General features: G+C 40.2%; 1 protein-coding gene across 1 annotated transcript; it reads left to right on the top strand.

The window, feature by feature from the left end:
- Positions 1–13,101: 13,101 nt before the first annotated feature.
- MC3R (melanocortin 3 receptor) lies at positions 13,102–14,079 on the top strand. Its single transcript, XM_009955994.2, has one exon. It carries the CDS (start codon positions 13,102–13,104, stop codon positions 14,077–14,079), a length of 978 nt encoding a protein of 325 aa, XP_009954296.1.
- The last annotated feature ends 13,295 nt before the right edge of the window (positions 14,080–27,374 follow it).

Below are 27,374 nucleotides of genomic sequence, written 5' to 3' on the forward strand. Positions count from 1 at the left end.
TGTCCGTCAGTCCATCTATCCTTCCTCCCATGCATTCATTTGCTCACTCCTCCTGCCATGGAAATTTCATGGTTTGGGGGCTTTCAATAATTTTATTTTAGTTGCTGTTTTAAAGCTATCAGTTCAGCTGACACCTTCCATTTACTATGCTCCAGCCCTGAGCAACAAGTAGATGCCAACAAGCAGAGCTGGGAATCCCTGATGAGACAGAGGATAATGGGAGAGTGGTCAGCCTGGTCCTTCTCACACCTAAAAAGTGATAATCATCTTACATGCACCTTTATCTTTAAAGAGACAGAGAACATTTGGGGCTATATTGCAGGGATTATTTAGATTTTCAGGATGAATAGAGCCCCTCCAGTGTTCTTCGAATTCATTGAAGAAGTGTGGCTCAATGAAGAAGCCAAGAAGTATCAAAACCCTTAGCAATTCAAAAGAGAACATTATTAAATTAAATTACATAAATCACCTGAATATCACCTTTGCTTTTTAACATAAGCAAAAATCCCAAAGGACATCTTCTGGGCCAAAGCGGACACTCTCCACTTCGTTTCACATGATACATAGCGTAACTGTGCCAACAAGTTCTGAATAAAATTGGAAAACCAACCAAATATGTTAGAAGGAAACCCTGCTTCAGGGGTTTTTGTCTTTCTATTTTCCCAGTGAATATCTAGCACAGAAATTGAAGGTATTTCAAATTCTACATATTTATATTTGACCTAATTCTGACCCTAGTTTTAAGCAAGAAAAATATTTATGCACAACAGAACTGGAAGATCCCCTGTACATTAAATACAGGGGGGGAAAAGGGGGTGAGTGGGTGATAGATGATGAATAATTTAAAATTAAAACTTCTGACGAGTATGTGAAACTAAATTCAGGTCGAGAGTGACATCTAGTGATGCTCAGTACAAAATCCTCAAACAAATTCTGACAGTTTTTGCAGTATTCTCACCCATAAATCCTTCCCAAAGTACACAGCTTCATACATCTTGGCTTCTTTTATGTCTCTCTAAATTTCTTCTTAAACTGTAAGCAGAAATAATATATTTCAATATGGAAAACAAATAATTTATGTTCAGCTATTCCTGTTGAAATCTGACTCATATCCAAAACCCTGTCCAGCCTTTCCTGGTAGGGTCAAGAGAGAGCACGATCCAGATCTGGGAGCACCAGAACGTATCGATTTCATCTTGAGCTGGGAGGGATGAGGTGGCTTAGAGAGGACTGTCAGCCTGGCAGCGTGTCCAACCCAGGACACTCGAATGACCACGGACCATCAGTGTGCAAGGAGGCACGAGAGTTGTGCAGTGGAAGCCCGTGCCAGTCACACTGGCTGGACATTTTCTATATGTTTCACTAGAAATACTGTAAAAGATATATTTTCCCGTGAAATGTGGGGTTTAAATTTTTTCAGTTAATTTGAGTTAATTTCATAATTAATTCAACGTACACATTTTGAATTAATAGTGTGAGAATCCAGAAAAAAGCTGGGAACCAGAAGACAGAGATAATACACCTATTCATTAAAATCAAGATGTAGGTACACGGTGCCTAACTGATGTAGATGTCTTTGTTTTGGCTTCTTTTACAAAAGCAAATATTCTTTTCTCTCTTTTTTTTTTTTTTTTTTTTTTTTTTTTACACAATACATTCTGCAAAGCATAGTGGCAGTTTGAAACATAAATAAAGCAAATTAGTGATTAGTAATGGAGCCATTAGTTGTTCCTTTGTGAATTGGTAATGCACAAACTACTTAGTCGGGGAATTTTGAACAACATAATGTTTCCAGCAGTCTTCTGCCTTTGATAGTGTTTCATTGTTACCATCAAGAAAAGAAAAGAAACAACCCACATGTTTCTAAAAATAACGGTTCTTCATCTACTTGAGCAATTTCCGTTGAGCTCCCCACTGTGTGCAACAAACATTAATAAAGGAAATGTCAGAGCAGTGCTCCCGGCGCATCCCTGCGGTGCCCTGGTCCTTCTGGAGGCTCTGCTCGGTGGGGAGGAGGGGACCTGCCATCCCAGCTGGCTGCTCAGCTCCACCGGAGGATGACACCAACCCCAAACCCCGCGCCCGAGGAGAGGAGCGAGCCACAGCTGCCCCTGTCCCACCAGCAACCACTGCATCTGTTGTCTCCTCTGCCTCCTGCAGCCCAGAGGGGCCACGTGGGGACAGGGGAAAAATCACTTGCCCAAAAAGGATGAGCTAACCCTGACAAGGACAACTTTGTAAAATTGTGATGAAGTAACTTAAAACCAAACAGTGTTTGCCGTGAGAAGTTCCTTTCAAGTTTAATTAAAGCTTGATGGCCTTTAGCCAGCACTGCTCACACCCGCTTGCCCCACAGCCTGCTCTTTAGGGTCAAGAAAGCTTTGCTGAATTTGGTGACACTGCACTGATTCATATTTTAACTCATTTTTCAACTGCTTCCAACATGTTTCATGCAAAATTCTAGACCTCTGAATGTCACTGGTGATCTCGCCTTGTTAATACTGATGCTGCATCCAGTGATGCACCCTAAAGCTAAGTGAGTTTAAAAAGCACATTATTTCAAGTTAGAAACAGATCTATGTATTTACCCGTCTGTGACACAAGATGGCACCAGACACTACCTTAATTTCAGGCTATCAAAAAGGGAGCCGTCAAAGCAGTTTAAAATTGAAGAGCCATATACACGGGTTCAAATGAGATGAGTCAAAATACGATGGACTCTACAGTGATTGTGTCCAGGACGCCCACCAGCTTGTGGGATGGCTGGGGCACAGCAGGGGCAAGAGGTAAATGCTGAAGGGTTTGAAAAAAGCAAGAAATTATCCATGGAATCAGAGAGCTAAAGCAATCCTGGCTCTTGAAAGCGTCTGAGGGCAACAGTTGGAACACTCTTCTGAAAGCAGTGAAAGGTGGCTGCACCACCCCTTAAGGAAGCGCAGAGGGGGCAGAGGAGTCAGGGTCCTCTGTATTCCGAGATGGCCTTTTCATCCTGGAAAGAGATCTATGACAAAAGGATGCCTCTTCTCCTGCAACCTCCTTTTGAAACTTCAATCCTTTCATCAATCAAAACAGATATTTTGTTTCTGACAGAAGGAAATATTGAAAAAAAAAAAAAAAAAAAGACAGAAGATTGCAGCTGCCTCCTCACCTTCCCCCCATTTCATTCTGGCTGCTGCACCATGGGCTGGGATAGCTCTAATACAGTCACCTCCTCTTTTCGGCCTTCGTCTGCAAATGACAGGGTAAGAACAAAGCAAAAGGCTTCCACACACAACCGCTGGGTCTCAGGTAGGTGATGTTATTGGCTGAAGCATGTGGTTGTCCATCTGTGCTGTACACAGTTAACCCCATTGCAGGCTTTAGACAGGAGTGTTGCAAACATAATGACCAAACGTTCACTAAGATCCTCACCCTTCTTTATACATGGTGTAATTTGAAGCTCAAGCAAGGTAGTGAAACACTGAAACTTTATCAAGCACATTTGGAAGCCCAGCTTTTCTGAAGAGGGGGCTATGGCACATCACTAAACTCAGCAAACACAAGCCAGATTCCTGGCTTTAAAAACAAATGACAAAATTGGTGTTTGAATGAGGAATTTAATTGAAATAAAACTTGCCTTTGGGCAGTCTTTTTTGCCACAGTCTCTGAAAGAGCATCCCCAAGAACACAGGCCTGCAGGCACAGTCCTGGGCAGCAGCAGCAACAGAAAACTGGAATGGGCTAAATCAAGACCCTGCCCTGCCACTTTTCTCTCCAGGAAGTATTCATCATTATCGTCTATTTTACAATGTAGGGAGCACTCAGCTGCACTCTCTCCTGTATTTTTAGCCATAGCTGTTATTTAGAAACCTTAGCCACCAACGTTTGCCAGTGGCAGGTTATTATTAAGAGCTTTTTCACATTCCAATCTCAGTGTTGCTCATCATCAGGCTATTTGCTGGGCAATGCAAAGAGCAAGGGGAAGCCTGTAGAGCTTGGCCATATTCAGTCATCGCTTCCCACTTAATACGGACAATGAAGGAAGAGATTTCAAGAAAAATATCGGCCCAGCTGTAGAGCAGAAAACATGAAGCTCAAACTCACAGACTGAACGAGCTTACTTCTCTGCTTTTCACAGAGTGAGAAGGAAAGGAGAACTACATTTGGAAAAAAATGTATCTTGTGGTCAAGACACAGGAATAAGGTAACCTGGCATTGAATCTCATATCTTAACTGCAAAACAGTGAAAGCAGTATTTTATTCCTCTTCTTGCGCTGACATTTAACTAGCCAGTCAAGGAAAAACAGCCCACTAGGCCAGGCTGTGTATTTATAGCAGTAACAGATCTCTGGACACCCTGTTAGCACATAGTCTCTCCAGACAGTCCACTCAAGCCTTTCAAGCTGGCGTTGCTTGGAAGAGGAAAGGCAGCATTGACTTGCATGAAGAAAATCCTTCATAATATTATGCCTATCTATTGTTAATAGAGTGTATTTAGATACAATTATTATGTATATATATAAACATTAATTAATAACAACCAGTCCAGAAGAAAAAGGGAATAATAGAGCACAGATTCAAAGTGACTGAAGTCCAGGCAAGCAGGAGGGGTTTGAAGCTTCACTCTGCCCCTCTGCGAAGGTTTGTTGGGCAGTGACACAATATCCTTCAGATGACTATGAATGAGGGAGCTCCTGAGGTCAGGCTTCATTGGTTTAGGGTTCTGGCACCTGCGTCCTCTAAGGCGCTGGCCTAGAAAGCAAGGTTACAAAATGTTTTGAGAAGTTTCTAAGCAGTCAACAAAAGTGCCCTTGGTGATTTCAGCCGAAATTTAATTATTTCTGCCATCAGAAGCTGTTTAAGATGAGCAATAAATGTAACCTTTTCATGACAACACATTTTCTTGTCAAGACAATATTCAGTACAAACAATAACTTAAACATAATCTTGTTTTCTTTTGTTAAATGGGAAAATGTGCTATTCAGAAACAACTAACCATACGTTATTGTTGAATACAAAGAAAGATGTGTAAATAACCTTGTGCACTTCAACTGAAAAAAAAAAAAAAAAAAGAAGGAACAAGAAATGGTATGAGACTAACTAGTTGTCACTTCCATTTTCCGTAATAAATGGATACAAGATTTTATGAACCATACCTGCTTTCCAAATATATTTCACTTTACAAATCAAGAAGATTCTATTTCTAACAGAAAATACTCCACATTCACACTCTGTAGTTTGACACTACCCAAAAAAGTGGCTCATACTGCAAATTTCAGAATATAGAAAAGGGAATCTCACTAACCCTGAAGAGCATTTAGGTCCCATTTTACTGTTGAAGGGCAACATCTCCAAGGTCAGCAGTATGACTGCGCACATGTGGTTGGTTTAAAAGACAGACAGGCCTTTGCTATTCCTAGTAACCCTTAAACCATAAGAAGTAAGAAAAGATTGCCTCACTCTGTTCTAGAAGTTATTTGCAAAAAGCAACGCAGATAGAGCCATTGAGGCTGAATTTTTTACAACCATAGGACAATACTTTCCAAACACAAAAAGAGTAGAACGGGAAATCCGTGGACAAAATTAACAAGGCAAAAGTTAGACCTAACTGGTAACGAAAATTAAAGGGTAGGTTCTGATGGCTCTTATCACTACTGTCTTTAGAGAGAAGCAGTCTTACAGGAGTGCTCTTCTGCAGCTGGAAAGAGGAAACCACCCACCCCATGGCCTTTCCCATCGATTTCAGGAAAATCCCATTCACTGAAGTGCGAACTGACAACCAAGTAAACACTTGTGGGACTTTTTCAGCCAAGGGTGTTTCTTTTGCAATCTTCATGTGGGGCCACACACAAATAGGCAGACAGGCAAGCAGACATCATTTTAACAGCTTGAAACCAGTACTTCTGCAGATCTAGGAGTGGCTGGTGACAGGCACAGCACACAGTCCATCTCTAGCATGTGACAGCATCAGGGAAAAAAGCTCCAATTTTCTGGTTGTGGGAGCTTTTTTCTGTCCTTCCTGTATGAGTATTTTGTCTGCAAGGAAGCAACACTGGGCTCCAAGTACAAAGATCTCTCTAAGCATCAGCAGAAAAATCTCTCCCAATATCCATCTACCCATAGCCTCTGACAGCTCCGTAAAATCGTCTTTAAAGCTTGCCAGTCTCCAAAGTCTTACATATAGTGCCAGGAACGAGGCCAGTCAGCAGCATTAGGTTATTAGGCTTTAAAAGGCCAAATGCACCCACTGCTCAGCCCCAGCACCACATGGCAATGAGATTTATGAAGACAAGAGCTTCCAGGAAGATATTGCAGGGATTCATGGCACTGATGAAGCTGAATAGCAGAATGCAGCTGGTTCAATCATGTCTGCTTGTCTTTCACTCTGTAAATGAGAGGACAAAACTGATACTGATTATTATTATTCTAAAGCACTTCAAATCCCTTGACTGTGACAAAGGACCTGCAGGTGCTAGTATGTGTTTTGCAATCAGGTCTGCTTTGTCTCCTTTTACCCTTGGATGAGAAGGAAAATTGTACATAATGTCCAAAAGTTGAGTTTGTTTAAATTAACCTGTTAACTGGCTGAAATTATAGAAACACTCATCTGAAAGCCACCTCATGCAATCACTATTACATGTTCCTTGTCCTCACTCATCACAAAGGTTGGCAGACTGCCTCTTCATTTGGAGTACTGTTGCTTTCTGCTCCAGCCAGAGTTGAAAGAAAACTCAGTGGGTCAGATCCTAAATGGCGCAAACTGCTAGTGCTCTTCTTCAACAGGGTTTCAGCTGGTTGTATCAGGTGAGGTTCTATTTTTCCAATCTGAAAATCTGCTCCAGTTATCTGGTACAGACATATGCAACTTCCACTGACCTCAGCTGATGCCAGATTCTTTCTTGCCTCATCATAGTGAGCTTCAGACTAGAAAACATCATTATTAGCTACGGACCTGACTGTGAAGTGTATGAACCACAACTTCTTGTAAGAACACAATTGATGCCTTTCCAACATTGCATCTGATATCTAATACTGCAAGTGATTCTGCAGTCTGTGAATCTGACAGTAACAAAAATGCTTTTAGAAAGCTGTTACCCTGAGACATTCAAGAGAAACACAGCATTTTAGTAGACAGCCCTTAATCATCTGTTTACATCAGTGTCATTGTATGTCCTCTTTTCTAGATTGTGAGGCTCCTACTTCCAGTTTTGTTGGAGTTTGATAATCTCCAAACAAAAAACAGTCCAAACCACATCTCCACTATTATAACTCATGATACTGTCATGATTACAGTGAAAAATACTAAACAATTTTTTTCTTGAACTAAGTCAAGTCTCAAGAGGTTCATGATCTACAAGTCATCTGGTGAATAAGACCTGAAGCTTAATTTACTGCATTTGTCAAGTATTCTATTATCAAAAATTAAAACTCTAGTAAGACAGCTCTTCAGCACAGAATAACTCAGCATGTCAATAGAGAGCTGAGTAACTGTCATGAAGTGCCCAGATGATGAATTCAAGCACATGTTTAGAGATTCCAAATTAAAGCTTATAAAGTAATGGGTACTCTGGAAACATGCACAGAATTCAAAACCAGTGTACTTTGCTTTTGCTTTGCTAAGATTAAAAATTTTATCTGCTAAGTCCTTTCCTATAAAGAATAAAACTGAGGAGCGGTCTTCAAGAGCGTTTCACTCACTATTTTGGCTACTTGGAACTGCAGGAGAGTAGTAGTTACCTGCTGCATGGGAACAACCCTCTGTTTATTATCCTTTAACTTCCTTTAACATTTCCAATTTTGTCTGGCACAAACTATTGCTGAAAAAGAGTGAAAATAAAGCAAAATGATATGTGTTTAACATCCATTATCAGCTTGAATCTCATGACAAATGTTAAACAAGGTTTTTCATTCAACAGCCTCACAAGGGAATTCTCTCTAGAAAACTCCATTATCCACACTTGGCAGTAAATGTTACTTTCTCTTTACCTTTCCCTGAAGATTAAATAGTTTAACTAGCGAAGAAACAACTGAGTAATAATAACATTTAAAAAAAACCCTCTACAATATTAACAGCTTTGCAAAACGTGACTGAGATTTTTACCAAAGAAAATAGTTCGTTTCAGCTGGTAGTTAAAACAGTTAATTTTTTTTCTTTGACTTCATCACACTCAATGTTCATTAATCGTGCTGACATCCTCTTTTTATCTTAGAAAGGGAGATATTTTAGCATAAAATGATGACATAAAGAGCATGAATGAAAGCCTCCTCAGTAAGAGACATCTTAATAGATCTCATTTCCACATTTTACCCATTCCATTTTTGTGGGCTTGGGGTGGGTTGCCCTGACATTTTAGAAGGGCTACTTATGATCCTTTTAAGGATCCACCTGCTTGCAATGAAGCATACATAACATTCATTACCAACATTACAGATTCATGGACTAGATAATGTTTTTAAGCTTGGAAGCCTCAGATAGTAAAGGATGGCCCTGGCATTGGCAGATAAGCAAAGACGATGGCATGTGTGTATTAGAGGATACTGTTAAAGAAATGGTCTGCCACTTCACAGAGCTCCGTACCATCCTGAAAGCACAGGACAAAACCTTGACAAATCAAGGCTTTTGCTGGTGATAGACGAAAACACGAACCTGAAGACAAACAGTCTCATCTTTTCAGGCAAAGAAAGGAATGGAAATTAGGTGTTGCACATCCTGGTCAAGAGCTCTAATCAGTAGCCCAGAATACACAACAGCAAATATGCATTTTCCTCTGAACCCACTCTAAAAAGGAGGTAGCCACTGTAAATATTGTCAAATATGGTCACAGGTGTAGGGTGTAGTGAGGAGAGAGCATCAGTAGGTGTCTGTCCAGCTGGCTTACAGATCCCGGTCAGGCCTAAGCACAAGAAGCTCTACCAGCCAAACCTGAGACATGCACAGGCTGAGATGCAGAAATCTTTAGTATCTAGAAATCTTCAGGGTCAAAATGCTCATGCTGATTGAGTTCGTCTGTCTCAATGGTTAGGAAAATATTTTCATAATGAAATTTATTGTTCATTTTTGCAATCTGGCCTTCAAGCTGCTAAAACTTCATTTCTATGGTTTTTTAAATTACTGTTTACAGACGCACAGAAAGGTGTTTTCCTCAGTAAAAACTGTCTTAGTTAGGCTTGTTTAAAGAACTGGTTTTAACCGTAGCAGTTTACCGAAGTGCTGGTATTTGTATACAGAACCAATACAAGATTTGAACCTTAGGTGCATTTTCAAAGATTTCTATTGCTCAGCTAAGACCCTGAAAGACCATCTCCACAATCCACCTCCAGTAAATCATGCTTAGGCTGAAAAGCACTGCTTTATTCAGAATCAGAGTATAGGAGGTTAAGTTCTCATAGCAAGACAAGCATAAAAATTGCCCCCTGCCTCTATAAGCTTTTGGGTTTGTGAAGACTCATCAGAAGAAATATATTAACAAAAAACTGTGAAAAGAGAAGGGTAATTTTGGAGGCCAAAACCACAGAGATTTCTTACCACCTATTTGATCATTACAAATACAATAGTCTACCTGAATCAAAGTCATGCCAAATTGGTAAGACACACAGATTCCATCTATGAGGAACAATAGTTTGGGGATTTGGGGCTGGAAGCTGAAAGAATAAAGTTTGAGAAGGAGGTGATCTAATTATCAATGATCACTGATAGAGCAAGGGACTGAACCTAAAGCTGCAAGATATGTTCTCCCTTCCCATGCAGGTGTTCTCCTATGACCTATGGCCCCAGCTGCTGTCTGACTTAAACATCGCATCAGGAATTACAGGGAGTAGTTGACAGTTGCATAGCAACTACAGCAACAGAAACCGAGGTCTTCGCTCATTCAGCACACCATGAGATTAAAAAACAAAGTCGATAAGTTCAACAGTGCGTTTGTTTTTTGAGTCCAGGGAATAAAGAAGAACACAGCAGAAAGACCACACTGCTCCCTGGGTGTCAAATAAACATACTCTCATAACGCTTGGAGAAGGCTATGAAATGTAACATTAATCATGGGCTGCAGAGCCAAAGACAAGAGGTGAGAAGAGTATTTCACTCACTGACTTCAAACAGAAGATGACACTTTCTGTGCATTAAAACAGAGTTGCAATGAAACATTCAGATGTGCTCTGAGCTTACTGGCTCACCATGACCCAGTAAAGCCCAAAGATCCAAAACCTTGATGGGTTGCACTCAACCTGCGTGACTTCCATCTTGGATATCCTCTGAACAATGGTCCTGAGCACATCCCAGGCAGCAGTTCAAAGATTTCCCCAGAGGCCTTGGGTAAAATAGGTGGAAATAGCTACACACAAGGCAAAATTTGGGGAGTACACACATATCTCTAACTTTCCAACCTTCTCTTCAACAGGTTTTGGTGGAGGGAGGACCTAAACCCAGTATTATTTCATTTCATATGCCCTGGTTGCAACAATTGCCATGGCTTTTCTCCTCTACCCAAGACAAGGGGACTTCACTATCTAGGAGATTAAGAATATGAATGTCTACCATCATTTCAGTACATTTTAATAAGTTGCCACTCCTCAGATGTAATGTAGCAATTTTCAGGACGCAAATCTACTGCAACACTGCGGTGGATATTAGAGCAACCTGTTTATTTTGCACTGCAACAGACACGATCGCTAACTGTACCTCTGGAAATGAAGCAGGAACTGACAGAACTGACAGCTGAGGAGCATCAACTTATTATATGTTATAGCAAAATATATTGCAACATTTCAGATCATGTAGGCTTTCCAATGCTAAGCAGAGAAAGCCCCTTATACCTTTTGAAAATAAGGCCCAACATGTTGCTGTCTTTTGCACAAACACAGCTTCTTCCCATTTTTGCAAAGGCCTTAGAGTCAGTTTGAGGTTGCAATCAGGTACATGAGGCTCCAGTCCACAGTTTTTAGCACTTCATGGAAAAGCTAATAGTGCCATTAATCCACTCTGGTATATAACATTCAATTTCCACTTCAAATTGCATCTCAGTGCAAACGGTAGCTTGATTCCTGCTGTCAGATACATTCAGAAATTCATGGTGCAACATATTTAATGGCTTATTCTCAGATTCATCTGAAAGGTGGGGAAATCTGTACCGATCTTTTGAAACAGTGTGGCAATAAAAGGGTGAGCATACTGGACTTGATATTTACAGGACTAATGCAGTACATTGCTGAGACTAACCAGGTGGGGAAGACAGGACTGAATGGAAATGGCAAAACACTCCTACAAACCGGTTTACATGTGAGTGCCTAAAACATAATTGCCCCTCCATCAGTAGGTAAACCAGAGCCAAGCCCAGAAGGATGCTATTCCTCATAAATGAGAACTCTGCCTTTGATCCTGTCCTCACCCTGGGAGGACACAACCTCCACCTGCTGCTTCACAAGACAGTACCCAAAGACAGAGCGGGCAGGGAGGTACGTCTGTCCAGCTGTGCAAAGATGGGCTTCTCCTCAGCTGGAAAGACAACATTTACAAGGCCAGTGATAGTCATTATGCCTTGAAATCACTATCTTGAGTGCACTTCAGCTCAAGAAAGCTGGCAAGAAGCAACTGGGGCTCACTGCACAAAATGAAGACAGCTGCTCTAGGCTTAAACCCATAACTGCTACACTTGAACAGAGGGAATATCTTTTCCCTGCCCCCGGATTAGAGGCATGGGAGAGACAGTTTGTTGTTTTAAGCTATCTGCTTTAAAAAAAAAAAAGTTTTTAACTGAGGCAATCGCATTTGAAGAACTCTGTCCTTGAAACCAGTGCTGCCAGAAATGGTTTGAAAGTTGAATTCAGCTACAAATTAACCTTCATGTACTGACTTAATAACCAGCTGAGCCTCTGGCCCTTATGGAATTACCCTTCTCTGCCAGTACAACATAGGACACTGCTGCAGACACGGAGAGGAAAAAAAAAAAGGGGAAGGGGGGGGCAGAAGAGAGAGCTCTCATTAAACCTTGACGCTAACTGAGATCCTTCAGCAGAGCTGGAGAATCCTAACACAGAGACCACAGTGTGGAGACTCACACCTGCACTTTTCTTCACTTGTGAGCAAGGAATTTAGGAACCAAAATAAACAAACAAAACCCAAACCATTTTCAGGTAAGGAATGAAATCCCAACGTTATGTAGCTAATAACAGCATTTGGAGCACCTCAGCAACTCTATCATGGGCATGTTATTCACACCCACATCCCATCCATGCTACAGCTGACCCTCAGGTTGCTGTCTTTAACCACAAGGTCCAAAGCCCAAGAGAGCCCAGGGCATCCTCAAGAGAGGTGTCGTCTGAACTCAGTTCAGTGCTCAGCCAGCTCATCGAACCAGGCAAGAGGACCTCTGGCTCCGGGCAGGAGAGTAGAGGCCAGGACAGTGCATGGGGAACCTGCCTGCCCCTGAACACCTACCACCCGCAGCTGCCTGCCAAAACCAGGTTTTGCTGGATGAAAATCCCGTTTTTCAGATTAATTTTAAGGCAAATCCATCCTATTCGCTATCTGCAGAGGGCGCCAGACAGTTTCAGATCTGCCGGTGGGGATGCTGTACCTGGCGTTTGCAGCTGTCAGTCAGAAAGGTGCTTGCTCTCTAACGGCCAATGCTCTGCACGGAGGCTTAAGTAGGAGTTGTTTTTTCTTTCATTCGTGTATAAATCCCTTAGTTCTCTTTTCCTTTCTTGCCACTGAAATAGCAAGCGACACTTCACTGAACTGCAACACACTGGCAACAAACCTGCACTGGCCCCAGCAGATGATAGCAGATGAGAAAACTCCCTGCTTTTAATCATCAGGAGAGCTAGAGCCAGCAATGCGCTGCTACTGATTTTTCCCTTCAGAGAAAACTGATGCCTGTTAGATTTGAAGCTCACTTTCTCATAAAGGAGAAGAGCAGCCTATGACTGACACAAAACTCACTGTAAAAGCAGATTTTTTTTTAACGTTTTTGCTTGTAAAAGTGACTGAAGAAAAGACCTGTCTGATTCCATCCCATGTGCAGAGCAAAAACTTGGAAGAACTTTTCCTTCTTTTTCTCCTCTTTTTTTTTAGCCTGTGCTCTATCAGGTCTGTAATCACTTGTGAATTCAACTCCTTTGCTGACAATGAATACCACACATTTTGCATTTTCATTTCAGCCTGTGCTGCTTAATGTCACTGAAGACTTCAATGACTCAGTTCTGAACAACAGAAGCAGCGATGGATTTTGTGAGCAGGTCTTCATAAAAGCCGAGGTCTTCTTGACTTTAGGGATCATCAGCCTCCTGGAAAACATCCTAGTCATTCTTGCAGTGCTGAAGAACGGAAACCTACATTCTCCCATGTATTTCTTCCTTTGTAGCTTGGCTGTGGCAGATATGTTAGTGAGCATGTCAAATGCCTTGGAGACTATCATGATTGCAATACTGAGCAACGGCTATTTGATCATTGATGACCACTTTATTCAGCATATGGACAATGTTTTTGACTCAATGATTTGTATTTCTCTGGTAGCCTCAATTTGCAACCTCTTGGTTATAGCCATTGACAGGTACATAACTATTTTCTATGCTCTCCGTTACCACAGCATCATGACTGTGAAGAAAGCTTTAACCCTGATTGTGGTCATTTGGATTGCTTGTATTGTCTGTGGCATCATATTCATTGCCTACTCAGAAAGCAAAACTGTCATTGTCTGTCTCATCACCATGTTCTTTACCATGCTCTTTCTCATGGCCTCTCTTTATGTTCACATGTTCTTGTTTGCACGCCTGCATGTTAAGCGGATCGCAGCCCTCCCCGTGGATGGGGTGCCCTACCAGCGCACCTGCATGAAGGGAGCCGTCACCATCACTATATTACTTGGTGTCTTCATAGTTTGCTGGGCACCTTTCTTCCTTCACCTCATTCTCATAATTTCTTGCCCAATGAATCCATACTGTGTCTGCTACACTTCACATTTCAATACCTATCTGGTCTTGATAATGTGCAACTCGGTGATTGATCCACTCATTTATGCTTTCCGGAGTCTGGAGATGAGAAAGACTTTCAAAGAAATAGTGTGTTGCTGTTACGGCATGAGTGTGGGACAGTGCATGCTGTAAACACCTGGCTTTGTGTTGAGAATAGAGGGAGGATACACACAATAAGTGTATGAATATATACAGATAGACACATAGCAGCTCCACTTTAAAAGCAGTGCTTGAAGGAAGGGCACGGGAAAGAAAAAGTAACCTTCTACTTGATGCCTTGATTCATGCTTTTCAAAATGAAAATGAGATTCAACTCAATTATTTGAAATTATTTAAATAGTTACAACAGAAGGAAATACAGAGTGACTTACAAAATAGCTTAAGAAACTTACTGGAAAAAAAATGAATGGTGAAAGGGAATATTACCTTATAGAGACTGAGATTATATTCTTTCTACCATTTATTTGTACTTGCTGCTTTATCTCTGTGTCACTATCAACAAGTCAGTGTTTTCTAAAAGATTCCATTAGTAACCTCTACGGAAAGCTATTCACTTGCAAGATGAATCAAAACACCAACAGGTAACAGCATTGCTCTACATTTACTCCCATGCCTCCACCTTTTATTGAAAGAATAGACTGACATTTATGCTGCTTACTATAAAGCAACCTGAGTAAAGTTTTTGAAGGGTGAAAGTAAACATCTTCTTGCACTGAAATATTCTTTCAGTAGAAATCAATTAAGTGAAAAGAAAGAGCTACTGCATCAGTGATGGTGTGACTTAAACAGCTGCCTGGTAGAAGTGATTTATATGAAGAAGGCATTTACATACTTACTGTGATACAGGAGTATTATATCTTCAATTTTTTTTTTAAACTGGAATGCTCTGATGAACATAATATTCAGTATGTTAAAAAGTCACAGAAATCTCCTTTTGATAAACTGACACCAGTGAGACCCATCCCTAGACTACACAGATCTGAACATAAGGAACAGCTAAAATGCCAAATAGTTTGAATTTAGCTTGGTGTAAGAGCTGCATGGAGTCTTTAGAGATATCCATTTGGCTAAGTTAGGTCTCTGGAAGAAATAAGACGTGTATGGCAGATACAACTTCTATGCATTGAAAAATACATGGCACCGGTCAGTCTCTTTTTACTTAAAGAGCTCTACACGGAGTTCGGTGGATGGACACCCCTGCACTGGAAACAAGAAAGCAATGTGCTGTTTGCAATCATTTTCAAACTCTGTGTGCATGTTGGTGGCATGTAAATCACGCAGCTTCAGCTACTAAAATAACTTAGTCTTTGCCTCTGCTTTTTATAGGAATAAACCATGTAAATGGCCTTCAAACAGCATATCAAAACTGAGCAAAGGCTGACGCGATTTATATGTAATAAAATATACAGGCAGTATCACAGACAGTGCCAGACTAAGAAAACTCTAAGCCATTCTAAAGTCTACTTAGCACCTTTCTGGTATCTCACTTTTAGAATGGGCACTAACTGGAAACCCTCAGGGTTGTCTATTGCTTTTTAACATCTAAAAGATCTCATTTGACTTGAGATTTTCTTTTTTCTCTCATTTGAGTGGAGTTTACCGGGTTGTTATTTCCGGGGCTCCCCTCTACCATTTAGGAACAGTTATCCAGACCAGGGCTTCCCAATCTGCTCTGCCTCCAGCTCTGCATTCATACACTAGTCCTGCTACAACCCAGGCTGATGCTGTTTCACCGCTACTGGCTGCAGAACCCAGCCCTGACTGTCCATGGGGAAGACACGTCCCACAGTTTGCAAATACTGGCCCACGTTCAACTGTGTTTTAGTCTCAGCATCCTACAACCTACGTAGCAGCCACCTAACTTCCCAATCCCATGGAATGCAAAATTTTCATGGGGCCAAGAACAATCTCTCCCTGTGCTCTAGTCACACTCTGCCCATCAGCCCAAACCGACTTCATGTTCCTCATTTCCCTTGCCTTCTGATCACACCCTACATTTCCTAATCAAGTTCTCATTTCCTCCCATAATCCCATCTTTCCAGTTTCCCAACTCTCCCACTGTTCCAACACTTACCTTATCTCACGACCCTCAATTTAAAAAAAAAAAAATCTAAACTAAAAAAACCACCAAGGCCACTGTGGAACATGTGGCAAAATAGGCACAGATGGAAGTTGTCCCACATTTCAGGGAGAGAACAGAGAAAATCCCAACAACTGTCAAGTAAGCTAAACCTGAATGCTTTCAACCTTGTCTGTGTCTCACAAATTACAGTTTGGCAGTACTAAGATCTATTCTGTGTGCTCAGCCTGTCTACTGCAACACCTGATGTGGCACATTAAAATGAACCAAATCAGCATAGGAAACCACACAAGTGGCTTTTCGTGGTGTGGAAAGACTGTACCTACTTGTTGTAAAAAAAGACTACTGTTGTCAGTGTTATATACCTTTATACTCTGTAGCATGGTTTACCATGATATTCTGCCTCAGGTTATTGTGTATTTAGCTTTTATTGCACCTGATGTCCTACCTAGATTTCTCTTTAAAAGTGTTTTTAGATGAGACTGATTCATACTGTGCTTTGCCTTTAAGCAAAATATACATCTGTTGAATAAAACAATCCAAAGACATCACTTAGAATTGTGTTTGCTTCTATCAGAGTCATGTCAAACCACCGTCCTGGTGGTTTGGTCCACAAAACTAGAAACAGAGTCTAACACCGGGCAAAAACCTCCCTTCCAATTCCACATGCTGCCCACAGAGCTACACTCAAACAAGCAAAAAAAAAAAGACTTCTCCATCCCACAGGCAAACATGATGGAAAGAGAAGCCATGAAATCCCTCCAAGATCTCTCACACTTTCTGGCACCAGCAAAGGTGCAGCTCCTCCCCACAGGTTATCCACAGAGATGGACGGTGGGTTAGTCCAGCCCCAGTTCCAGATTCCCAACTCTGACTCATACTTTGGAAATCCATGGTGCTGTCTTCTGCATGGAGCCAGGATGGTAGCTATCACAGGTCTGTCTGTGACGGGAAGGGAAAGAAACAGTCTCCGGGGGACTGAGCCCCACCACCCCACCTCGCTAGTAGGTGCTGAATGAACACTAGCAGCTACAGCCTCAGGGGTGAAATGGAAGTGAAGAACAGGACTGCGCTCTAAGGAAGTATCACTGCCATCAGTTACTGTGGGACAGATCTTAATACTTCGTTGAGAAGGGAGTCCTGGAACTGATCTTCAGCCATCCTCAGTCCTCAGGGACAGAGCTGAGGCTCAAGTCAGGACTCATCCAAGAGACACACAAGGGCTGGAACATCAGCAGAAGCCCCCCAAAACAGTATAATTTCCCAGCAGTGCACCCTATAGGTATACAGAACAAATACATCAAATACAGCAACCCACACTAGTACAGGGCAGCAGTCCTTAACATATGCTAGTAACCAGAGCAACATTTCTATCTGCTGAGAATCTGCATCTGTTTATAATCGCAGTGAAATCTGAACACTTTCAGAGTTGTTACTATTAAGCTAATGTATAATCTGTTCATAAGAAGAACAGTTTCTTCCTTGGTAAGGGTGCTGGGCTGAACAAGATATATGCAGTTTCCCCATAGATAGTATGAGAAATGGCAGATAATGTGAGATAATATCCTTTTCATCTAAAGGTGCTATTTATGTGGATTTATTGATTCAATTTTTCTGCAAGAAAATCAGGCAGTTCACAAGCACTGTAGGATTACCATTTTCTCAAAGACTTTTTAGAAAATGTTCATAAGTTCAGACAAATTTTTGAATTCATAGCAGCATGAATTTTCCCACTAAGTCAACTCAGCACAGCACATTCTGTACATTGCAGCCAGATTTGCTTCTTTCATATAAAACTCAGCACTATGAATGCAATTTTCCCATCAATAAGTGTATAAATATTTTATAATTGAAAGCATTTGTCCTAATGAATAAGTAACAAAGTCCAGGCACAGAATTCTGCAGTCAACCAAGGTCATCAGTACGGCCCTAGTACAAATATCTTGATTATCTCTTCATTGAAATAAGATGCTTCTGTTTGTTGAAGCCTAGTTTGGGACCAAGGTTAGCCATTTGGTTTGGAAGCTATACCTAAGCCATTAAGGTGATTGTGAAGCTCACCCACAAAGGAATACTGCTTCACAACATACACTGGAAACCCCTTTGCTGGGAAACCTAGCCCAATCTCAGTTCCACATCTCTGAGATAGTACAAGAGAAACCAGGTAACCTGGGCACTGAGACACCCAGCATGGGTGTAGCAGGTGCAACCGTTCAGAACAGCTTGTTGTTTCCTGTCTCCACCATCCAAGAGCAGAGGCGAGCTGCACTCAGATCAGTTGATATAAGATGAACCCTTCTGACTAAGGCATAGAAATTTGGACAGCATTCAGTGGGCTACAGGGTGCAGGGTAAGGGCAGGAGGGCTCACATATCTTGTATGAGCAATCTGAAGGTCAGCTCCAGATATCGCTGTAAATGTTGCTACCAAGTCACAACAGGGCTCTCTGATGTCCCCTCTTCAGAAGAGCTCTGGGTACAGGCATAGATCTAACTTTTCATCACAGCTGTAACACAACGCCTGTGTTCAATAGGCTTTCAGGTGGAAGGCAGAGGAAGGAAACAGCTTTCAAATACTACAAAGACTACTAAAAATTCGTGTCCATATATATCTCTGTGAAGAACATTCAGATGGGGCTGTTCTCAGTTTTGAAAGTTAAAAACTTGAAAGGTTAAAATACAGCCTTGTTTTTAAGCGGTTCAATTAATAATGTACATTAAATGGACAGAGGCATTGAGGAAGGAAGACAGAGCAGCTTCTTAAGTCCGGAGCTACGGGTGAAGCCCATTACACTGGGAGCAGCACAGCATCACAGCTGCACAGTTCATTGTGTTCTTTCCTAGGCTGCCATGTAACGGGGTCAGCTCAAGTCAAACTTTACGCTGATGAATGAAAACAAGCTCTAACTCCAAAGATAAAAACATAACTTTTGATGCTTTAAATCTGCTTGGAAAACAAGCATTTTTTTATCATTCTTGTTTAAAATTAATTTTTCCAGAAATAACAAGCATAGGGAAGCTTGCTTTAAATCCACTTTTCATAACTCTCCACCACCTTAACACCATCACAGTCATTATATATTTCATAAGCTCTTTAAATTGTAACATAGGACTACACTCATTCATCAGTCTCATAACATACACCTGTTAGAGTCAGCCTAAAGTCACCAGGTAAGATACCAACACTGGACCTTGCTACTGGCACAGGTGCTGATTTGGGCAAAAGGCATATTTCCATCGCACTCATTGATTAAGTGCCATGAAAAGTAGCTCTAAACCTGCCTGATACAGGGAGGCTCATATATCACAGGTGAGTTAGAAATGTCTCTGAAACAGAAACCACAAAAATTAGGACACAGTAAATTTGGTGTTTGTGCAATGGTGCATTGGTCAATGGGGCAGAAGTCCAGAAGTATATATTTTATCAAGAAGGCTTGAACCATGCCTTTTAAGAGTTAAGATACATTTGTGTAAGTCACATCATTCTGAAAACACTAATGACAAAAGTAGATCTACTCACTATTCTTACCCATTTAAGCGACCGTGCACAACAAGAGGACGTAACTCCCTGTTCTGGGAAGGTGAAGGAAACCTATTTATTATTTGCTGGTATGAATGTTCATAGTGCCACAGCTAAGTGTCTGCCCTAAGCAGTTATGGATTTCTAAGGGTTTTTATCTTGCTTTACAATTTTCTTCTCTGTTTATTAAAAACCACACAGCTTTTATTTGAGGCTGTTCCTCTCTTATGATTGTGAGCAAAGAAGGCACTGCTGAAGTGAGATTTACTTAGAAAATCCATAAATCCATGATTCTATTGCTCGAACTGTCTCCGTTAGTAACAAACACAGTCAGTATTCACCTTCAAGCCTAACTGATGCAATTGTGGTTTGTTCTATATCTATTACTGATTCAATGTTAGAAATTAACATTCTAGACAAAAATTAAAATACATAAAGCCTCCCTCATTCACTGTAATAGGTATAATAAGCAGCTCAAGACTTTCAACACATTACTGATATAATCACTACAATTGTAAGTGTGGGTAAGCTGCAACTGAACTACAAAGCCAGAGGCCAAACATGATGGACTTGAGACTACCCTGTGTTAACATATAAATATTATAACCAGGTATTAATTGATGTAACAATGAACATAGTTTACATTAACAGCATGAAGGCTTGGGGTTTTTTAAACATTCATACATCAAATCAGAAACACTTCCAGCTATTTAAATTCACTAATTTAACTTGAATTAACATTTAAGCACAGGTAAACTTACAGACGTACTAAGAAATGAACATTTTTTTAGACTTACATATTCACAGAGGTACAAGAAACCATAGGTGAGGCAGAACAACTACAGACCTCCTGCCTATACACACCTGCTGTTACACGTGTTCCCATTCAGGTTTGCTCCCTTAACACAATCCCATTTTATACAAGCAGTTGGGCAGCAATTGTAGGGCCTCTCCACCTTCAAAAGCTGTGCTACTGAAACAACCTACCTCAAAGGGGCCATTATACCGAGTGAGCTGATAATCAAAGCAGTGAGAAGGTGCAGCTGGGAGAACCAGTCTAAACAGTTATTTCCTGTGATGAGAAAAGGCAGTGAGGGCCTATTAGCACTCATTTCATTAGGGGTTCACATTACACCTTAACAGAGTTCGGCATGAGTGTTGGTGCGTAGGACTTAAAGCTGCTGGAGTGCGCACTGATAAAAGCATCCAAGTGGGATTCAGAATATGTGCATCAAGAAACAGAGTATTTCCTCTGCCATTAGCATACAGCTGTGAGGGTCACCTGAGGACTTCTTCAGCTCTAAGAGTGTTTAACTCTTTTTCTCTTTTTATAATGGCTTATTGCATGGTGGCAAGTATTCCCAAAGGCTAACGTTGCAGGTAAGGAAATTCCTCTTTTACTCACCCTCTAGGAAAGTCAAATTAGGCCACTGCTTCAGTGTATCTATGCCAGGAACAACTTTCCTGTTCAGCTACAGAGGGAGCTGACAGCAACTGCTAAAATTCAGCAGCTAAATGTTTTTACCCAGTTGCTAGTTTTGTGAAGGTAAACAGTCGCTCAAAATTCTATATTCAGGAAAAAATAGAGAAGGAGCATGATTTTTTTTTTGAAATAACTTGCTTGGGGGAACTAAGGAGTCTTTTTATCTCTACCTCAGTGAATTTCTATCTAGTCTTGTAGACCTTGACCTTCCCAAATTCGAAATGACAGAGTGAAAAATTTACAAAGTTGCATTTTTGTGAAATGTGTATATGATGGAAAGGGTTGGGCAGAGGCATCTCTATCCCTTCCAGTTATGCCATCACCTCTGAGATCATAGATTAAATCTGGTTCCAAGATTGTCCAAACGCTGGAAACCTGAAGCTATAGCACTGCCAGCAAGCAGGAGTCTCAACACGCAGTGAACTAATTCCATGGTCATTGCAATTCAGATTTTCATCAACACCCTCTAAGACAACATCAGGCAAAAAAAGAGAGGCAAGAGAAAGCTGGATGGGAAATTAAAGTCCGAACATCTGTGAAAAACAGCTACTCGGGGCATGTAGTGATGTTCGAGACATGGGAGAGGGCAAGATCTGAGGATGGATATCTTTAGTGCTTGTCAGCAGATAAGACCATTAACTGTGAAATCCAGAGTCTGCAGCTAATTAGTACAGGCTTCATTCGTATCATTGAAACTGTCTTATTTCACGAAGCCTACATGCTAGTCCTGTCTTCAGCCTTTAAGAATAAAGCACCTCTTCACAAAATGTCTCAAAATGAGGATGAACTTATTCTTCATTATGGCAAAACATCAGACCAATCCTTGCAGCTTTCTATTGCCTGCCTTTTCATTCCAGTCAATTATGTGATACCTGCAAAAAGATTTGCTTTTAGTAATCTTAAAATTGTACAGCATGTACTTGGAAATGCACTCTAAATCAAGGACTCACAATTTGAAGTTCTTAAGTGGTATATGGACAGTAAATAAAGTCAATCTTTTGTTTTCAGATTTCTCTGCATGAAAGAAATTTAGGTAAACTTGGGAATTCAAAATTTCTGGCAAAACAAATCAGAAGGCAGGATCAAACATGAGGCATGTAGTAAATTTCTCTTCACACACAAGAAAGCAATTAATGGATTTGCGTATACAACTTGATGTACAAAAATTAAACCAAACACTGTACTACTGTCGTAATAAATTGTACTGCATTATATTCTTATGTTCATGTAATAGACCATCTATTTATTCAGAAAGGCATGTTATATAACACAAAGGTTGGTTTTTCACATATAAAGATGCTCCTAAACTTAAAAGAAGGTGTTACGTACACTTTGTTACTATATTTCTGGGTTCGCAGGTACGTATGGGGGGGGGGGGGGGCCTTAGTTCTTGCCTTTGTGGTTATACAGCTTTTCATTTCCTTCTGAATCCAGAATGTGTAATCAGTACCTGTGACAATGTATTTCACAAAAGGTACTTCCCTGTTTAATCCATGCGTAGTAAATGGGAACTTCACAGGACGAAGTCTAAACAAAAAAAAAAAAAATCAATAATCCTTGTATACAAGTGGTGCAAACCTGTCATTTCTTTAACTAAATCTGTGACTGTGTGGCTGGTGTGTCATTACTATTCATGGAAAAAAAAAAAAAGCAGGTGCATTCACAGGAGTAACTCTAAGAAACTTCATATAGGCTAATATGCTTTGGAGATAATTATATATTTAAAATCAACTTACACAAACACAATTAGTCAATAAGACACCATATTGGTTTATTTATTAAATCTAAGAAGTTCCTAGCAATTAAAATCAGACTAGATGAAGCAGAAAAAAAGTGCACTGAGAATGTTGAATTTGGAAGCATGGGTGTATTTGTATGCAAAATGACGGTTGCATATTTTGATAGTAAAAAAGCTTTTACTCATTTCTGCTAGCTGCATTTCGATCAGAAAGCATGGGCTTTTTTCTTTTGACTAAGCAAGCTAAGTTGAAACTGAAATGGTACAGAAGCACATACAACCAAAAGCACACACAAGTTGACTTGTGGGTGTAATAGCAATGCAAACATTGTTTCCACCACTGATTCATATAATTTAGCCTTATTATGGATGATCTAGCATGCAATTTGATAACCACCTAAGATGCATATATTCTTTTCTTGTGAAAAAACCTATCTTAAAATTGTAAACCAGATGTCACAAAATCTGTTACAAAGTTAACTACCAAAACTTAAATTTTAAATCAAAAGCTAGAAGAAATGGGAATGACATTGGAAACAAAAGCAAATTTTCATAGGACAATGACTTTCTATCAAGAGAAAAAAGACTGTATTTATCTTTTCTTTTTTTTTTCCAGAATTTCTACAGGGAGGTAGTAATTGGTTACAAAATCTATTGAGAGGAAATCACGCATACATGGAATCAGATGGTGCACACATAAGTTACTAAATATTCTTTTTAAAAATGAATTCGCCAAGTGCAAAAACATGATGTTCTCAGAGTTCCAACTCATCATTTTCTTCTCTCATCTCATATAATATTAATTTAAACTGGTTTAGGCTAGATTTCTACCACCTCTGATTATTTATTGTGTAGTGTCATTAGGAGCTGACATGTCACTGTGATTTCACAAGATTTTTTTCTCTTGTATTAAAATACCTTCTTTGCTGGCTTCCAAAAACCGTGCCAGATGCACTTAGCAGGCTCATATATTTCCAAAGGCAATCATATAAATGAGACGAGGGAACTCTTGCCTCCACCCAGTTCCGCTAGCAAGATTTTGTATTACCTTATCCAGGAACAACTTCTTCCAGTTGGTTTGATGGCAATTGTGGCATATCGAGTCACAGATTCAGGCTGTGGTGAATGCTGAGACAACTTTATTTAGCAAGCACACTTATTTATATCCAGTCCCCCTCCCTTTCAGTCCTCCCGGGGATTTCCGCAGCTCCGTCTTATAACTGTCCATTGTTTTTTGTCTTGGCCAGGCGATCATCACGAGCCATTCGCCTCCACTTCGGCAGTTTTTCTTTCTCTTGTTACTTCAGGGAATTACTGTTCCCACAGTTTGTTCGCTATCAAGGCCTCACTGCTAGCCCAAGGGCTGCCTAGTGCCGATAACCCGATGTCCTTCAGCTCATCACTTCCCACAGGGAACTAGTCCAAATCTCTGCTGACTCCCAAAGGGACGTAAAGAGAAAACTTCCAAGAGATATATGAAAGTTTTGCCCTGTAGCTTTGGCCTCTATATTTAAGCATTCTCAATTTGTGTTAGCTAATAGCATAGTGTACTTGTAAGGGTTAAATGACAATTAAGCCAATAATATCCTTTAAAACTTAAAGCCTACAAAACACGGACATTTAAGGCAACCAAGACCAAATAACAATGTTACTTAGAGTGAAATATCCACAACTTAAATTATGTATGATAAGACAAATACAGTGAAAATCAATGCTCTCTCTGTTAATGAGACAGGAGAATCAAAATGGAACTAATTATTTCTCAGATATGCTGGATTTTAAATATCATTTTTTGACCTAAGTGCAGCTCTTTACCAGAATCTAGGAGTAATGAAATTATGGATGGTCTGAATGCACAAGAAATATTCAAAACCAGCTCAATCATTATCTGAAAAGCAATATGTGAAGTGGTATTTAATATTGTACTGGACACTTTTGGTTTCCTTTTCTTAAGGAAAACTAGAGTATCAGGCTTTGTTTTTCCCTGGTTGCTGGCTTACAGACCAGAATACTACTTAATTGGTACCGTGGGCAGAAGCATTTTTCACATACTTCCCTGCTGTTGACCCTCCTAAATGAACAGGATTTCTTATTTAGCCACCAAAACATGCTGCCTATAAGTTTTCATCTTCGAAGAGAGGAGATCAGAAAAGGTGTGGGGGGACCATTTCCTAATTAATGTCAAATACTGAAGTTAGCAAAGTTGGTAGGGAGAATATTTAGTTCAGGGAACAGTATTTTCCAGATTGTAACAGCCGAGAGACAGCTCAGGGAACAGAATTTTCTGGGATAGCCGGGGCTATGTGATAGTTTTGTGTTTTGTATTCTTAAACGCTGTCCCTTTGGTAGTTCTCCTTAATTAAAAATTATTCTGATAAACTGAAGTAATACTTTACTTCTAATGTGACAGTTACTCTCAATTTGTTATATAATTACTAATCAGAAAAGGCAAATAGCTTCCTAGGCTTATGTACATATATTGCTATTTAGAAAATTAATTCATTGATACACTACCCACTTCCTTGTTTTATTGTAAGCTGGTAAGAGTAGAACATGTAACACAAGGTTTTAATATTACTTTTCCTGTAGAGGTAAGTACATTAAGACAGCTCTGTAAATGGTGAGTGAAAGCTCTCCATGATCAAAACCACCACATCAAAGAACTTTGAGCAATCAGATTTTCTGAATAAAGGAAAAGATGGAATTAACTAAGAATACAGTTCCCACATTGATATAGCAATGAATACAAGATCATTAAGCCATCTGAGTAATGACTGAGCATGTGTTAAAAGCAAAAAGTAATTTCTACAGGGGAGGAAAATTCTAGAAACAAGCTATATCTTAATAAGAAATTGCCATTACAAAATACATTTTTGTTTGAAAAATATTGCTTAGCATGATCATGTTAATGTTGTAATAAATTTATTTTCAAAAACCTTTTTGTTTACTTTGTGAATCAAACAGCACCTTGCCCATTGTGTCACCTCCTAGGTAATCAGACCCATGTTGGCTGTACATTCGTGGTGTCCAAGTAGCTAAAATGTACTTTCACATCCTACAATTAGTAGCTCACAGTAAAAAATAGCAGTTAAGAACTTTCCAGTCATTGTGACGTATATATGCATATTTACATATATATCTGTGCATTTATACATGTATATGTATAAAAAAAAGATGTGCAAACCTTCTGCACATGTAATGAATATATATTCATTTCCTTATGAAGGCATATTTTGAATCAGTCACTGACAATTCATAGAAAATCTGGAATTAGCTGGTTTTTGCAGTCATGTTTGTTCTTTACATGTATGAAAATGTTAGGCATTTGTGTTCTCTCAGTAAGAATTTAAGCATCCTCTGTTCTGCTGCCTGTCTTACATCGAGCTAATTTGAATTAAAATGTGAAAAACAAATGAAATCCACAGATTTACAATGGTCATTTTAAGACAAACTGGCACAAAGCATTCTACAATTTACTTAGAAAGATTAATACTACCTTCTTCTTGTGGGAAGCTTAAATCTCAACAGTTCTCTCCTAGACCCTCTGCCAACTTAATCCAACTGCCGTTTCAATTTTTATCATCTTATTTTGTGGAACTACAAAATACAACTCTCCTAATGGAGAAATTAGAAAACAAAAGCACTTTTTTTTTCTCCCTTTTTAGAAAACAAAAGCAATTTTAGTTCCCTTTTAGTTCCTCTGTGTATTTAAAGGCATGCTGAGGCAAATTTTCTTCAGAGGCCTCAAACACTGAGTTCTGGAAGAATATACCGTCTTGACCACAAGCACCACAAAATGTGAACTGCTGAGTGTCCCCTATGCATATCCAGCCCAAGTCTGATTGCAAATCTAACCCAGCAGGTCAGCAGTGCTGAAGAGCTCAACCTTCTACTTTGGAATGACCCAAAGAGTGACAAGCCTTTTGAGCAGCTTGGCACTGCTTCGCGGCGGAGCGCAAACCTGCAGTTTAAGCTCTGAGGTGACTTGCGCAAGCCAGAGAAGGAGGATCTGGCTCTCAGTACGCACTACACGTGCGGAAGGTTTGCACATCTTTTCCCCAGATCGGCACAAATCAGGCCGTTCACAGATGGCCACCACGAGCAGGTTGGCGCTGCGAGCAGCTTGCTGTGCCACACCACAGGCAGGAGCAGAGGCACTCAGCAAAAGCACGATCTTGCAGGAGCACCTGAATTCAAACAGATCTAATCAGCGGTTCAGACAGGGCTGCCTTCTCCACCTGGTCAGAAGTGTTTATAGACAAAAACAATATCCTAGTGTTTCCCTGACATTCATGTTAATAACTGTGGAAGGAAATCAGCATTAGGAAGCAAAACAACATGTAATTGCCATAGACAAGTACTGCAAAACAGCCAATTTGTCTGTGATTCAAATGAAAAATTACTATTACTCTGCCTTCATTTGCTATCCTCTGTATCAGAACCTGTTATTAATCATATTCCCAGCCCAGACTCCAGGAATAATACAGTTTAATACTCAGCAGGAAGTGAGTATGTTGACATAATAACCAAAGTGTATATATTTTGGTTGAATAATTACTTTCTTTCAAGGGAGGAAGGTTATGGAGCCATCGTGAATTTAGCTTTGA

This window comes from Leptosomus discolor, chromosome 17 (assembly GCF_034619465.1).
Source record: "Leptosomus discolor isolate bLepDis1 chromosome 17, bLepDis1.hap2, whole genome shotgun sequence".
NCBI lineage: Eukaryota > Metazoa > Chordata > Aves > Leptosomiformes > Leptosomidae > Leptosomus > Leptosomus discolor.